Genomic DNA, 16,343 nt, shown 5'->3' with positions numbered 1-16,343 from the left:
CAGCTGCATTTTGTTGCGCTGCAGGTGAACCTTCTCCCTGCAACTTGGGATCTTAAAGGAACTGTGACGGGGGCAGAGGGGGCGCAGCTTCCCCACACTTGTGAAGGAACCATGGGGGGGAGGCAGGTGTAATTGGGGGGGGGAGTAGTGTGGAGGAATGAGCGAGAAGGAGCTTCTGGAGCCTGTGCTGCCCCCTCCCTGCCTGCTCCCTGAAACTTTCCTGAGCCTCTCCCCTTTTCATTTCAATGACTGGGGGTCCCGCACAGCTCCCAGGGCACCTCAGTATCTTGGGAGGGGGGAGCTACCGTATTTTGTTTGCTGAGGGCAGGAACACAATCCTGTCTCATTGCGGGGTGTCAAGCTTTTAGGTAAGAGGCTCAGGTGGAAAAGCACCGAGAAGGAAAAAATCCTGGGGTGCTGATTTCCTCCACTGCCCAGCTCCCCAGGGGGCCACACCCTGCGGTCCCTCCGGGGTCAGCAAAGAAGGAGAATCCAGGCAAGTTAAAGGAGCAAAACAGTGGTCAGGAGACCGGAGCTTTATTTGTTGCAACAAGGTTCATTCACACAAAGAGTAGGAACCCTGAGAAGATTAAGACTTTTACCCCCTTTCCCATAATAAATTCTCCAACAACTTCATCAATACATGACATGGGGCTTTTTCGGGGGTTGTTGCTGTTGACCTTTTGTATTTATATTTTAGATCTTGTTGTGAGTCATGTGGAAATTGTTCAATTTTTCAATCCCAGCATTCCAAACTAACCCTGTCGCCGTCTACCATTACCTAAAATTTACTCTTCCACTGTAATTACCATTAATATATTAATATATATATATATTAATATATTAATGTCATTGATACATGTGTACCCAATTTTAAATACAAACACCAAGACATTGCACTGAAACTTTAAGTAAATGCGCATGCATGCACTTTCCAAGAGTCTCATTCGAGTAGAGTGCTTAAGAGTTTTGGACTAGGGAGACCTGGGAGATCTGGGTTCAAATCTCCACTCAGTCATGAAGCTCACTGGGTGATGGCTTCACAGCCTAACCTACCTCACAGGGTTGTTGTCAGGATGAAATGATGAGGGGGAGAACCACTTTACACCACACTGAGCTTCTTGAAGAAACAGGTGGTATATCAAGGCATCCAATAAATTTCACTAAGAAGAAAGGTAAGATTCTGTACTTAGGCAAGAAGAATTAGCTGCAGAAATATAAGATGGGGGATACTGGGCTTACCAGTAGTACATGTGGAAAAGACCTGGGGTCTTAGACTAACATGAGTCAACAGTATGATTCAGCAGCAAAAAAGGCTGTTATTCTAGGCTGCGTCCAAAGAAGTCAAGTGTCCAGATCAAGAGAAGTAACAGCCCCACTTTCTTCTGCCTTCTTCAGACCACACCTGGAGTCCTGTGTCCAGTTCTGGGTGCCCCAATTTAAGAAGGATTTTGAGAAGCTGGAAGGTGTGCAGAGGGGGTTGACCAAGACAATTAAGCGTTGGGAAACCAAGCCTTCTGAGGAACAGGAAGGACTGTCAGGTGGAAGGTTGAACAAGCTTGTTTTCACCGGCTCTGGAGGCTGGGACCCAAACCAATGGCTTCAAATTATACACGCCCTTGGAAGGTTGTGGACTCTCCTTACTTGGAGGTTTGTAAGGAGAAGTTTGAAGGCAATGTGTCATGGAAGCTTTAGTTGATACGACCACAGGGTCTCTTGCAGGTCTAAAATTCTATGATTCTCCCCTGTATGAATTCTTTGATGGGCCATGAGCTTGGTCCTCTTACCGAAGCTCTTTTCACATTCCAAGCACTGATATGGTTTCTCACCACTGTGAATTATTTGAAGGGAAATGAGACCAGAGCTCACAGTGAAGCTCTTCCCACATTGGGAGCACTGATATGGTTTCTCACCACTGTGAATTCTTGGGTGTGCCACGAGACTGGCACGGTGACTAAAGGTCTTTCCACATTCCAAGCACTGATATGGTTTCCCCCCTGTGTGAATTCTTTGGTGGGAAGTGAGATCGGCTCTCTGGAGGAAAGTCTTTCCACAATCCAATCATTGACAGGATTTCTCCCCGGTATGAATGCTTTGATGGGTAGTGAGATGGGCTCTTTTACAGAAGCTCTTTCCACGTTCCAAGCACTGTGAATTCTTTGGTGGGAAGTGAGATTGGCTCTATGGCAGTAACTCTTTCCACATTCCGAGCACTGATAGGGTTTCTCACCAGTGTGAATTCTTTGATGGGAAGTGAGATTTTGCTTCCGACTGAAGCTCTTCCCACATTCCAAGCACTGATAGGGTTTCTCACCACTGTGAATTCTTTGATGGGAAATGAGACTTGCCTTCTGACTGAAGCTGTTTCCACAATTCATGCATTGATAGGGTTTCTCCCCAGTATGAATTCTTTGGTGGGAAGCGAGACCGGAGCTCACAGTGAAACTCTTCCCACATTCTGAGCACTGATAGGGTTTCTCACCACTGTGAATCCTTTGATGGGCCGTGAGATTCGCCCTGTGATTAAAGCTTTTCCCACATTCCGAGCACTGATAGGGTTTCTCACCTGTATGAATTATGTGATGGGCTGTGAGATGGGTGCTCTGACTGAAGCTCTTTCCACACACTCGGCATTGAAATGGCTTCTCCCCCCTGTGAATTCTCTGGTGTTTATGGAAGGTTGTGCTTGTATTAAAGCTTTCCCTACAATCCAAGCCCTGATAGGGTTTCTCCCTGCTGTGAGTTATTTGATGTGAAATGAGATGTGCACTGTTACTGAAGCTCTTTCCATATTCCAAGTATTTCAGTGGGTCCTCCCCTGTGGGAATTATTTCCTGTGAAGTGAGGCTTTCATTCCAACAGAAAGTTTCCCCCCATTCAGAGAACTGAGAGGGTTTCTTCCCAATAGCATTTCTTTGGTGGGTAGTCGAATGGGAGCTGTGACTGAAGCTCTCTCCACACTCCAAGAGTGGCAATGGCTTCTCCACTGTGTGGATTCTGTCATGGGCGTCCTCGCTCTCAATTTCCAAATCATCACCACCTGCAGTGAAGAAATGGATCAGAGCTGCAGGAAGAAATGGAGTGCCACTGTATTGAATATTGATCTCTAACTCTTGTGATAGAGGAAGAATTCCATGCATCAACATTGCTGACCACACACTAGAGGTGGTCAGTGTTAGAAACAGAGATAGGACAGCTAGAACATAAAGAGGACCTTAAACGTAGGTTATGGGCTCAAAAATGGAATGTCCATATGCACTCTCTTATGACAAAAATACAAAGCTGAAAAGGAATGAACAGCAGCTAAAATAATATGTTCATTTTTCACATGGTCTAGTCCTTCCCCTGCCCATCCCCCTGATTTTGAAAGGAGGTCTCTCCTTCAGTCTTCAGAGAGTAGCTGGAAGTGGGGAGGCAGAAAAAGATCCATCTTTCCTTCCACTCTGCAGTTTTAATCCGAAATCCTAGGTGCAGTTCTGCACTCAGAGCTCAGAAACTACTCGTGTCTATGGCATTCCCTGTTGCAAAATGTGCCTAGAACCATGCGAGTTTTAGACACTGGAGGTGGTGGATGATTGTGTCTACCTAAGAAACCAACAACCTCTTCACTGATGCTGACAGGATAAGGGTACTGGTGAGGCAGTTACGGCAACAGCTCACCTCTCCAAAAGAGTACAGTGGTACCTCTGATTAAGAACTTAATTCGTTCTGGGGGTCTCTTCTTAACCTGAAACTGTTCTTAACCTGAGGTATCACTTTAGCTAATGAGGCCTCCCGTTGACGCCGTGCCGCTGCTGCATGATTTCTGTTCTCATCCTGAAGCAAAGTTCTTAACCCGAGGTACTATTTCTGGATCAGCGTAGTCTGTAACCTGAAGCGTCTGGAACCTGAAGCGTCTGGAACCCAAGGGACCACTGTATGGGAGAATGGGATGCTAACCATTCAATACCAAGATGAAGGTCTATCAGGATTGTGTGTTGAGCAAGCTGCTTTGTGAAGTGAATTGTGGACAATTACAACCATCTGAAACAACCCCTCAATGCCTTCCACAAGCTCTGTCAGGAGCTTACAAGGGCAATACAAGGCAGGACAGTGTCAAACAAAGATGTGCTTTCCTAACCTCAAATTCCCAGCATGTTCCCACTCCATTCTCAGCAAGGTCTATGCTGATTTCATCATGTCCAAGGTCAAAACATGCTGATAGCCCTCCATTTAAGGTGAGTTTAGGGGGTATTAGAATCCCAGATGCTGCAAGTGGCCCTGTAGAGCTCCCTCAAAACCAGGGAGGCTTATCACAGAGAGAGATGCATGGAATTTCCAAAGAGAGATTAGGATCCAAAAGGGAGCCTTACTGAGAGAGGCCACGATCCCGTGATTCTCCTCCATGACTTCCTTATGCAGAGCTCTCTGGTCTGGATCCAGCAACGCCCACTCCTCATCTGTGAAATGGACAGCGACATCTTCAAAGCACACTGGACCCTAAGAGAGAAAGGAAAAGGTCCTCTTTAGAGAGCACTAAGGTGGTCTGCTACACATTGCTCTGTTTCTTTCTGCTCATTAAATGGTCTTTTGTTTTGATGGGATCGTCCTGCTGCAGATTTTAATTTGGGTGCTCTTTTTAATGTCTTAGTGGAATTCTTGTGTGATTTAGTGATGGACATTAATCTTAGTGTAAATGGGTAGAACTCTACATTGTGTTCTTAAAATCCTTCTGTCTGTGCCAGATGGAAGGATCCCCTCTCTGCTCCCCATGTGATGTTCTTGGGGGGAGGAGACCCTTCTGATGCCCTAAAGACAACTTTAAGAAGTGCATGGGGGGAGGAGAAGGGGGGAAAGCCCCATTGTGCAACTGATGTGACGGGATAGGTGAATCCTGGGAACTGTTTTTTGTAGCCTTGATGAACTGCTTAGAAGTCTATTTTAGCATTCAATGATAACTCTAGAAATAAAACGACAATGACTTATGAATGATCTTATTGACCTTCAGAAGGTGAGTTAAGGCAAGGTGGCTGTTCCTTATTCTCAGCACATTAAGCTTCTCAAATGGCATTCCCAGCCTCTTGGCTTCTGTCTAGGCTGCCCTTGACAAAGACACCTTAAGAGAAGCTTGGACAGAAGCCAAGAGGAGGAGAGAGATTCTTTGGGGGCCAGAGGCACCCTGACTGCCCCACCCCTCAGCCCCCTTCCCCACAAGGCTCCCTCCCTCTACCTGAGCTGCTTCCACAGCCGTTGCTTCTCCTTCACCACCAGGAATAGATGGAAGAGGAGGTCTTGCTGGCATCATCTGGTCACCTGCAAGAGACAGAGGTAAGTGGGAAGCCAGGAGTGCAGCTGCTCTCCAAAAAGTCTCACCTTCTGAGTGCATCTGGACATTTGGACCCATTTCATAATTTAGTTGGGTTAAAAAATACATCTCCCTTCCTTGGTGCTCTTGGTGTCTTCCTCCTTCCCCCCCGAAAAAAGATGACAAGAACCCATGGATTCATTTTGATATCCACAGAAAGGGACCAAACGGAGAATGGACTCCTTCCTTACCCAGCAGCCTCTCTCTGGTGTCCAGCGGAGTCCTTTTAGTCTCAGAGGAATCTGGGCCCATTTCTGCAAACAGATCCTGCCTCTGAAATAGCAACAAAGATTCAAAACATAAAATATGAAGAAGAGTTAGAAAAGGAATGACAGAGGCAAAAACTGAAGGGCAATCTGATAGCATTCAATGGCTGCTTTCCAAAAAAGGATGGTATATTAATACAGTGGTACCCCGCAAGACGAACGCCTCGCAAGACGGAAAACCCGCTAGACGAAAGGGTTTTCCATTTTGGAGGCACTTCGCAAAACGAATTTCCCTATGGGCTTGCTTCGCAAGACGAAAGCCCATAGGGAAATCTCCGGGACAGTGGGGAAGCGCAGCGCGTCTTCCTCACTGTCCTCGGACCTCCTTCCGCCGCCCGGCTTCGGAACGATGCTCCGAAGCTGGTTCGGAGCATCGTTCTGAAGCCGGGCGGCGGGGCGGGAACTCCTCCTCCCGCCGCCCAGCTTTGGAACGATGCTCCGAAGCCGGGAGGCGGGCGGGGACGCCTTCTCCCGCCGCCCGGCTTCAGATGGCTTTCCTGAAGACTTGGGGTGGGAGGGGGGTTTTCCTTCCCACTGCCAACATTCAGAATGCTGTTCTGAATGTTGGCGGTGGGGAGGAAAAACCCTCCTCCCACGCAAGCCCCGGGAACAGAGGGAAAGTGCTGCGCGCCTTCCCCTCTGTTCCCGTACCTGTCCTGAAGGCTTGCGGTGGGGAGAAAAGCCCTTCTCCGCACCGCCAGCCTGGCAAGCGGTTTCCCTAGGAACGCATTAATTGATTTTCAATGCATTCCTATGGGAAACCGTGCATCGCAAGACGAAAAACCCGCAAGACGAAGAGACTTGCGGAACGAATTAATTTCGTCTTGCGAGGCACCACTGTAGTGAATTTTCAGATATTGTCACTCATGTTCGGAGCCCCTTTGGAGTATCCAGAGAAAAGTCTCTCTCACCTGCTGCTCTGCCTGTTTTCTCTCCTCTGCCTGACTCAGGAGGAAACCTTCGGCCAGGGCCACTGCTTGGGAACTGGTCTCTGCTCTGCATTCCCTCACCCAGGTCTCCATCTCCGGTGGAAGGACAGCCAGGAACTGCTCCAAGATCACCAGGTCCAGCATCTCAGCTTTTGTACGCCGTTCTGGCTTCAGCCATTGATGGTAAAGGCTGTAGAGTCGGCTGCAAACCTCTCGAGGTCCTTTGGCCTCCTGGAAGCAGAACTGCCTGAACTGCTGGCTCTGAGCCTCTGAGCGGAGAGTGTCCTCCTCACCCAGGATCTTCTGCACAGTTTCCCCCCAGAATCCCCCACTGCTCCCAGTTCTGATAGCATGGTCTCTTCCTGCTTCAGGGCCAGCTGAGTTTTTCTCATCCATCTGTGCTCTCAGGAAGCCTCCAAGAGAGATGAAGGAACCCCTTGCTCTTCTGCCAAGTTCTGTCTGTCCAAATTAGAGGTGCTAGGAAATACTACAAAGCAAAAACAGTGGTACCTCAGGTTACAGACGCTTCAGGTTACAGACGCTTCAGGTTACAGACTCCGCTAACCCAGAAATAGTACCTCGGGTTAAGAACTTTGCTTCAGGATGAGAACAGAAATTGCACTGCAGTGGCAGTGTGAGGCCCCATTAGCTAAAGTGGTACCTCAGGTTAAGAACAGTTTCAGGTCAAGAACGGACCTCCAGAACGAATTAAGTTCTTAACCCAAGTACCACTGTATATTGTTCTGTTACAAAACTGAAATATTGCCTGGAGGAGAAAAATGTTCCATGAGGAAGTATGTATGAGTCTTGGAAGAGCCAGCTCTGGACTGCACCACTACCCAGACTCTGAGGTTTCTTCAAAAAGGAGAAGGAGAAGTAAGTCTCCAACCTTCCTAGAGGGAAAGTGACCATGCAAAATGTGCAGGGAACTGTTGGTCTTTCTGAGAGATGAATCAGCCTGGTTGCTCCTGCCTTTCAGAGTTTTCAGTCAAGGAATGAAGTCAGAACTGTGATTGACAAGTGAGTCCATTGTACTGTGTTTATAGTTTGGGCACTGGGTTATAGTGGGGGTCCTAACCCAGGGTTTCTCAAGAGTTGCTCTCCTGCCCAACCCCACTTCAGGGCCCATCTATTCCCTTATTGGGCCAACCCCCTGAGGGCCAAGTGGGTGAGGCCAAATGACATGTGGGTGGGGTCAAAGGACAGCACTCAAAAGCAAATAAAGTGGGATTCACCTTTCTATGTGTGTAAAGTGTTTTCAACTGTTTTTATTGCTTTTTTAAAAAAATGTAATCTGCTCTTGGAAATTCAGATGACAGGCAGGGAACAAGCAGTAACGATGATGATGTTACATTGCTTAACACTCCCCCTCCCCAGTCATGAATACTTGCGGGCACTCCTGGGTCCATCATGGTTGCTTGAGGCTCAGGTGCCCATGTCCAGCTCGGGCTACTTCCCCACCCCACAGACCTTTCGGGACAGAGAGGACATGGCCCTGGTCCTCCCTGCTCTGCACCAGATGGGATGGTGGCAACGCTCTCTGTGTGGAACTGCCCTTGAAGGCGACTCCGCTATACATTCACAGCAACATCACCAAGCAATACTACTCAGCTCCTGAGGCCCACAGAGAGACTGGCTACTTTTCTAGGGAGAAGATGAATCCTGAGTTACAGCGACTCAGCAATTAGCTGTTAACCGTTAACAGCCAGCAGGCTTGAAAGATGTAGGCCTTACTGCTCCTGCTCTCAAGAACCTTTGTCTCATGACAGCCTCCTATGGGGGAGACAGAGCAGAGGAGCCCCCCATCACCCTCTCCTCCTCCTCCTCCTCCACGGATCGGCCTCCTCCTCTCTGAACATCACCTTGATTGTGCTAACAGAGAAATCTGAGGGCTCCCTTGGACAAAAAACAAGGACACCAGCCAGGAATACCGGAGCAAACAGCAGCCAGTCGGCTTGGTCTTGATTGAAGACTGTCGCCACAGGACTCCCACCTGCCACAAGGGGGAACAAGATGGAAGCCCCAAACAAAAGAGAACCCAAACTTTTATTAGCGGGTGGCGCTGTAGTCTAAACCACAGAGCCTAGGGCTTGCCAATCGGAAGATTGGCGGTTCGAATCTCCGTGACGGGGTGAGCTCCCGTTGCTCAGTCCCTGCTCCTGCCAACCTAGCAGTTCGAAAGCACGTCAAAGTGCAAGTAGATAAATAGGTACTGCTGTGGCGAGAAGGTAAATGGCGTTTCCGTGCGCTGCTCTGGTTCGCCAGAAGCGGCATAGTCATGCTGACCACATGACCCGGAAACTGTCTGCAGACAAACGTCGGCTGCCAATAAAGCGAGATGAGCACTGCAACCCAAAGGCGTCCGCAACTGGACCTAACAGTCAGGGATCCCTTTACCCTTTACCTTTAATCCCCATGTTACATCCCCCCAAACTACATCACTAATACATTCATGGTTACATCATTAAAGGGGAGGTCTGGTGGCAGCAATCTGAGCATCCTGGACCCTGCCCCATGGTTCCCCTTGCTCTCCACCAAACACCCATCAAGTGAAAAAAAGGAGATATTCACATTTCCCTGTTTCCCAGCCAAGTTGTCTTCATCTGGGTTTGGTATTTCTGGAATGGCTACCTGTCTGGCACTCGGGTATCAGGATGCCAGGGATTATCACTTGGGCAGAGGGGCTGCTGAGTAGCTGAGCTCACATGTTCTGAAGTTTCCCCAGTGAGCCAGTACATAGATACATTTATCAGTGAATTCTTACATTTCGTATTGTGCAGCAAAGGCCCTTTGAATAGGCAGGAAGAAACTGTGATGAAGTGTTTTGTGGGGACAAATCACAAAAGTCACAAAAGTGATTGTGCTGATTTTGGTAGTGGGCTGCGTGTGCATGATATCTGCTGGAGGGGCAACCCCCCCAACCTATACATCAATTCCTGCAACCACTGGTGGCCTCTGCCTCTTGTGGGAGGGAGTTCCACAGGTTTTACTCTGCCCTGCAAGAGGAAGCGCTTTCTCTTCTCTGCCCTCCGTCTTCTTTCCTTGCACAGGTGAGATTTTAGGGACCAGGCTATATTTCATGTCCAAATGTTTCCATCCGCGGACGACCTCTGTTATAAAAGGGGACTGATCCATACATCTGAATGGGGTTTCTCTGCATGCATTTCCCCGCTCCTGGACCCAAGACCCCTCCCCAAAGGGCCAGCAGCGCATCCATGCAAAGGAAGAGCAGACCTGCCGCCCTCCTGCGACCCTCCGCGCCCTTACTTGCCCCCCTCTCGCCATGCAGCGCTGAGACCCCCGCTCTCCCCATGGGCCCTATCCTGGGAGAGAGGAGACTCACCGGATCCCAGCAGGCGCCCCCAGGCAGCCTCTGCAGAGCCGAACCAACGGGACCCCCACACGCCCGACTTCTTGCAGGAAAGGGAGGGGTTGGGCTTTCGCTTTGGAGGACCTGCCCCCCCCCCGTCTTACTTTCCCATCTAGGAATCCAGCTCGTTTCCGTTTAACCCTTGGCAAGCCAAGCGCACCCAACTCACGCCTCTCCCTCTCTCGAGAGCCGGAGCATCGTGCACCAATGGCATCCCGAGAAGGCAGAGGAGGAGAGGTTTATGGATTACTTCCGGCAAGGGATACATTCAGTTTTGGACAGCAGCTGAACGGCCCCCTAACAGCTGTCCCTTGAACAAGGGTCCTAAGAAATCTTCATGGGCTCCCGGTCCGTTTCCGAGCACCATTCAAAGTGTTGGTGCTGAAATATACTCAGAGTCGCAAAGTGATTTCATGCTCTTTATTCAGCTCATAGTGGTGAGGAGAAATGAATGCATGTCCCCTCAAAGTATCAGCTTTATATACATTATTCAGACAATGGGCTGCACATGATTGGCTAATTCCGGAATTATACTGTAAGCCAATCAGGTTGTGGATTCACTTCTATCTGGAGCATGATTGGGTAGTTCCTGCAAACCAATCATACTGCTGCATTGTTCTAGGACCAATCAGACTGCTGCATTTTGGATCCTATTCAACTCAGTACATAACAGGTGCTGACCTTGAAAGCCCCAAATGGTCTCGGCACAGTAGAAGGGGAGGAGCGTCTCCACGTCCATCGCTCAGCGCGGACACTGAGGTCCAGCTCCGAGGGCCTTCTGGCAGGTCCCTCATTGCGAGAAGTGAGGTTACAGAGGGCCTTCTCAGTTGTCGTGACTGCCCTGTGGAACGCTCTCCCACCAGATGTCATGGAGATAAACCTCCATAAATGCCTGAAAACAGCTCCGTATCGGGAAGCTTTTAATGTTTTATGTTGGGTTATATTTTCTTCTATTCTTTGGGAAGCTGCCCAGAGTGGCTGGAGCAATCCAGTTTGATGGGTGGGGTACAAAAAAAGTTGTTGTTGTTGTTCGACACCCAGCTTTTGATAGGGCTGCTTCGTTCTGTGCTTTTGGGCTCCTATGTGGGCTTATGGTTCTGGTGCTTGTGGATCTCATGGCATTTAATGTCTTGCCATTATAAATGCACGGGGGTAAGCGCATTTACACAGACACATTTCCACAAAACACCCAAACTCCAGCATGTAGTCGCAGGTGATACAATAGGAGCCCTTCTGCAAATGGCCTTTGCAACACAACTCACTGCGTGGTAACAAAGTAGACACATTGGCCTCTTTGCAACGTAGCCCCGTTTCCTCAATGAATCCACCCATTTCTTGATGAAATAGAACTTCTGCCAGGAAAACCTGAGCTGAAATAGTAAGGGGAGCAAAACAGCAGCCCTGTCTGACCCCAGTCACGTGGCGGGAGATTCTTCCTGAGGGGTCCCCCCCCCCACGTGAGATGGGTATGACATCATGGATGATCCATTGATCATCCACATGATCCAAGCAGACTGGTCCAAAGAGCAGATCTCTAGGCCTGAATGAAAGGGGTCTGCGATGATGGATTCTGGAGTCAAGAAATCCTCCCTTTCCAGTGATCTCTCAGGCTGGCCAGGAAAAGGCAGGGAGCAGGAATCCTCAGGCATCCCGATGGACAGACCTGTCATGTTGCCAAAACACGAACTCGGAGTCTGATCTGATTTCCATGCAGAACTCATTTTGTGACTTCGCTGTTGGATTGTCGGGATCAGCCCCTCCCCTGATCCCCAGAAGGAAGACCGGGGGGGGGGGAATTTCCTCTCCTCCTCCCCCCCGCTCCACACTTTCCCTCCCCTCCCGGCACATCCTTCTCTCATCCCGCCCACACAATCCCAAATCACACCCCCAATACATTCCTCCTCCTCCTCCTCCAATCCGGTTTCTGCTCCAGAAATGTGGGGCGGGGAGCCCCCCTCCCAACCTGCCTTCTTCTCCCGCAAGTGGAGCGTCCACTCCGGATTGCTGCTCTGCCCCGTAGCTCGGGGGGGGGGGCGCTTTCTGAAAGGGGAGGGAGGAGGCAGGGGACGTTGGATGTTGCAGGAAAGGAGAATCGGGAGCGAGGAGAAAGAGGTAAAGGGGTCGCGGGGGGGGGAGAGGGAGGGGGAAGGACCCAGAGACCCCCGCCAGCTCCCCCAAGCGCCTTCCGTGGGGCCTGGATCCTGGCACGCCTGCTGCGAAGGGGGCTTTCCTCGCAGGGAGGACCCCTCACCCGTCTCCCCTGGCTCTGCGCGGATGCTCCACTTTCCCTCCCCTCCCGGCACATCCTTCTCTCATCCCGCCCACACAATCCCAGATCCCGCCCCCAATACATTGCTCCTCCTCCTCCTCCAATCCGGCTTCGCTCCGGAAATGAGAGGGGACCCCCCCTCCCAACCTGCCTGCTTCTCCCGCAAGTAGAGCTTACACTCCGGATTGCCGCTCTGCCCCGTAGATCCAGGGCGGGGCGCTTTCGGAAAGGGGAGGAGGACGGGCAGAGGAGGATCCCCGCCCAACGTGGATGTTGCAGGAAAGGAAAGGAGAATCGGGAGCGAGGACAAAGAGGTAAAGAGGTTGCGGAGGGGGGGGGGGGGCGGAGAGAGAAGAGGACCCAGAGACCCCGCCAGCTCCCCAAAGCGCCTTTCGTGGGCCCCGTCGGCAGGGCCTGGATCCCTGCACGCGTGCTGCGAAGGGGGCTTTTCTCGGCCCCTTAGGCGCCTTGACAGGGGCGGGCATGGGGCCCCTACCCAGGGAGTCCCCATGAGGACCCCATCGCCCCGTGTCCCCCGCGCAGGCATCCCCGGAGCGCTGGGGGCTCCGTGCAGAGAGAGGTGGGCCACGAACGGGTTAACGGGCAGGAGGAATAGAGACGCTCCTGCCCCTCCCCTGCTTGTCTTGGGGGGGCGCCTCCGGCTGGAGAGATGGGGGCGCAGGGTGTGGGGTGAGCAGAGCCAAGGGAGCCTCTGGATGCAGGGTAGACTCAGGAGAGAGGGAGGGGGTCAAGGAAGTGGGGGGAGGGAGGGGAGCATCCCTGGGACAGGGAAGGGCAGCATTGGCGGGGGGGGGGGAGGGAGGGAGAGAGATAGGAAGGACAGTCTGGGTAGGGCGTCTCCATCATGACGCCCACAATGAATCTCCGGAGGTGACGCCTTGGCTTCTCCCTCCTGCCAGGAATGCCCCCCCCCTTCAAGGCGACCAGAGAGGGATCCCTGGAAAGTGGGGGGTCCTGTCCCCCCACCCCTTCCTTCCTGCAGTCTCCATCCTCTTCCCACCCCATAAGCCCCCATAAGCCCCTGCCCTGTCCAGACAATGATTCTGCCCAGTCCAGCCATTGGTCCCCCTGAGAGGAGAGGAAATCCCGAGAGGAAGAGGGGAGGGGGGAGGCCTTCTCAGAAGCGGCTCTTGGTTTCCGCAATCCCACCCAGGAAGCAGCCAGAAACCTTTTCCTCTCTCTCAGGCTTCCATCTTTATTGTCTTTTCCACTGAGGATGAGGATAATGTACACCTGTCATCAGAAACAAGGGTGCAGAGTCCATGGAATGGCTCTCAGGATTGATACAGAAGTTGCACCTCAAAAGCATTTCTGTTCCTCTTATTCTTTCTAGGCAATGTCAGAGTGACTGACAAGCTGAGATACAACCCATCATCATCCGATGACAGCGACTGCAGGAATCTTCCCACTCAAAGGAACCACTTTCATGATAGACAGTGCCTGGGGCTGGAGGCTCTACACACCGGGTGTGCCTGTGCAGGCCAAAGACTGCCAGTATTAGCACAGGTGAGGTGTGTGACCTCCCCAAATTTACAGAATGTATATGAATGAGATTTCCTGGGTGGGATTATAGTTTACGGCAACCCTGTGATTTTCTCCACCCATAACATTTTATGAGCTGATATTGCAGTACGAGCTCCAAAATAACTTAAAAAAACTCCCACAAGATCATCATCGTCGTCGTCGTATTCATACCCCCGGGCCTTAGTTTGCCTCCCCATGATCTACAGAAAACACCAGCTTTGAATCATACAGAGTAAAACTACCAGAACCTTCTTGAACCAATAGGTTAGGAATTATCGCTATACATTAGATCTGTACTTTTCTATGCCTGAGAAATGCAGCCATGACACTGGGAATGTTCAGGGATGCAGGAGAGGATATATTGTTTGATTATATCCTTTCCAACTTGTGTTAACAAGTTGTACAATTTAGCAGAGTAACATTCCCCCTTTTAAACTTACAGCGGATGCGTTTGCTCAGGCTCGCTAAAGCCTCTAAAATAAGTTTCCTTGGTAATTTCCACTTTAGTCCCTCATAAAAAGATAGAAACGACCCAGTCTTCTATAAAAGTATAAAAAGAGTTTACTCACACATTCTGTTCACAAATGGATCCCAGAAGGCGGACTTAGGTTACAAAAGTTACATACACCTGGAAACTATCCCATAAGGAGACAGCCCAAATGAGCATCTTAGGCTAAGCAGATGTTGCTTCTTCGACGAATGTAGTCAGAGAGAGAGTGGCTGACCAGTCCTGCTCTTTTGTTACCTGGGCAGGTGAGTTCGCGCCCACCTCTAGTCACATGCAGAAGAAGTCTCTCCCAGCCTAGGAGAAACTGGAAGTTCTGACTGGCTGCTCCAGACATCCCCTTTTATTTCCACTCTAGGGATGTTGTACTTGACTGCTCTTGTGTTTCACATTCCACAGACACTTTAAAAGTCAGCACCAACCATTTGAATTGTGCTCGGAAATGTGCTGGGAGCCAGGGAAGATACTTTAGAAATAGTGTTATGTGGTCTTAGTGGCTGCTCCCAGTAACTAGTCTAGCTCCCCCATTCTGGATTAGTTGCAGTTTCAGAGTCACCTTCAAAAGTAGCCCCATGTAGAGCAGCTGGCAGTACTCCAAGCAGGAGATAACCAGAGCATGCACCACTCTGGCCAGACAGTCTGCAGGCTATTTGGGTCTCATCCTGTGTACCAGATGGAGCTGCCAGACAGCTGCCCTGGACACAGAATTGATCTGCGCCTCCATGGACAGCTGGGAGTCCAAAATGACCCCCAGGCTGCACACCTGGTCCTTCAGGGGCACAGTTACCCCATCAGGACCAGGAATGCCCCCATCCTCCCCCAGGGACAGTATTTCTGTCTTGTCAGGATTCAACCTCAATGTGTTACCCACCATCCATCCTCTAACCACCTACAGACAGCCACACATGGCATTCACCATCTTCACTAGTTCCAATTTAAAAGAGAGGAAGAGCTGGGCATCATTCACATACTGGTGAACACCCAGCCCAAACCCCCTGATGATCTCTCCCAGTGGCTGCATATAGATAGTAAAAAGCATAGGGGAGAGGAAGGAGCCCTGGGGCACCCCACAAGTAAGCATCCAGGGGTCTGAACACCACTCTCTGGACATGGCCCAGGAGGAAGGAGGGGAACCACTGCATAACAGGGCCCACAGCTCCCCTAGAGGGTCCAGAAGGACACCATGGCCAAAGGTCTCCAAAGCCGCTAAGAGATCCAGCAGAACCAGGAAACAGCTTTCCTCTCAATATCTATCCCATTGGAGATAATCAGCCAGGGCAGTTCAAGTCCCATGATGAGGCCTGAATCCCCATTGGAAGGATCAGGGTGGCAGGAGCTTTCCTGGTCCTGCACCCCCAAAAGCTCCAGCCACAATACTTTCTTTAGCTTTCAAGGGGCCACCGGATACATTGTGGTATTTTCTTTGAAAAACAAATATTTTGAATACTTTTACAGTGCCGTATGATGTAAATATGGGATGCGGGTGGTGCTGTGGGTTAAACCACAGAGCCTAGGACTTGCCAATCAGAAGGTCAGCGGTTCGAATCCTTGTGATGCGGTGAGCTCCTGCTGTTTGGTCCCTGCTCCTGCCCACCTAGCAGTTCGAAAGAACGTCAAAGTGCAAGTAGATAAATAAGTACCTCTCCAACAGGAAGGTAAACGGCGTTTCCATGCCCTGGTCTGGTTCGCCAGAAGCGGCTCAGTCATGCTGGCAAGATGACCCGGAAGCGGTACGCTGGCTCCCTCGGCCAATAAAGCGAGATGAGCCTGGCTTATATGGTCCCAAGGAAAGCAGAGCAGTATGTTTGGCACCAGCTTGGCTGCAGGAGTTGAATGAAGAAGATGTGCAGGACACCATCCAACCATCTTAGAGTCTCCACTCTGGATTTGTGTAGGTTTTCCTCCATAGCCTTTTCTTCCCCTGAACATGGCTCAAGAGGCAGTGAAAGTTTAGGAGCAGAGTTTTCCTTCTCGATGGGCTTCCTTCCCCGGTTGACGATCCCATCGGCCCTTCACTTTCCTCTGCAGCATGGGCGAATTTTTTGACTGTGGGATTCACTGTTGTTCTCCTCCTCTCCATCGACCAGGGCCTGCCTTCACCTGCAGCAGAATTCC

The 16,343-nt window shown here is 50.6% G+C and overlaps 1 protein-coding gene across 1 annotated transcript; it reads right to left on the bottom strand.

Annotated features, from left to right (window-relative positions):
* Window positions 1–1,171: 1,171 nt before the first annotated feature.
* LOC144329052 (uncharacterized) lies at window positions 1,172–10,028 on the bottom strand. The gene is made up of 6 exons (XM_077935522.1): window positions 9,883–10,028; window positions 6,522–7,026; window positions 5,536–5,617; window positions 5,210–5,292; window positions 4,353–4,479; window positions 1,172–3,040 (listed from the first exon to the last, which is right to left on the bottom strand). The coding sequence occupies exons 2-6, from the start codon at window positions 6,933–6,935 to the stop codon at window positions 1,866–1,868; spliced, it is 1,881 nt and encodes a 626-aa protein (XP_077791648.1). The 5' UTR covers window positions 6,936–7,026; window positions 9,883–10,028; the 3' UTR covers window positions 1,172–1,865.
* Between the last annotated feature and the right edge of the window lie 6,315 nt (window positions 10,029–16,343).

The sequence above is a fragment of the Podarcis muralis genome, chromosome 10 (genome assembly GCF_964188315.1).
Source record: "Podarcis muralis chromosome 10, rPodMur119.hap1.1, whole genome shotgun sequence".
NCBI lineage: Eukaryota > Metazoa > Chordata > Lepidosauria > Squamata > Lacertidae > Podarcis > Podarcis muralis.
This window is presented reverse-complemented; position numbering and strand designations above follow the sequence as displayed.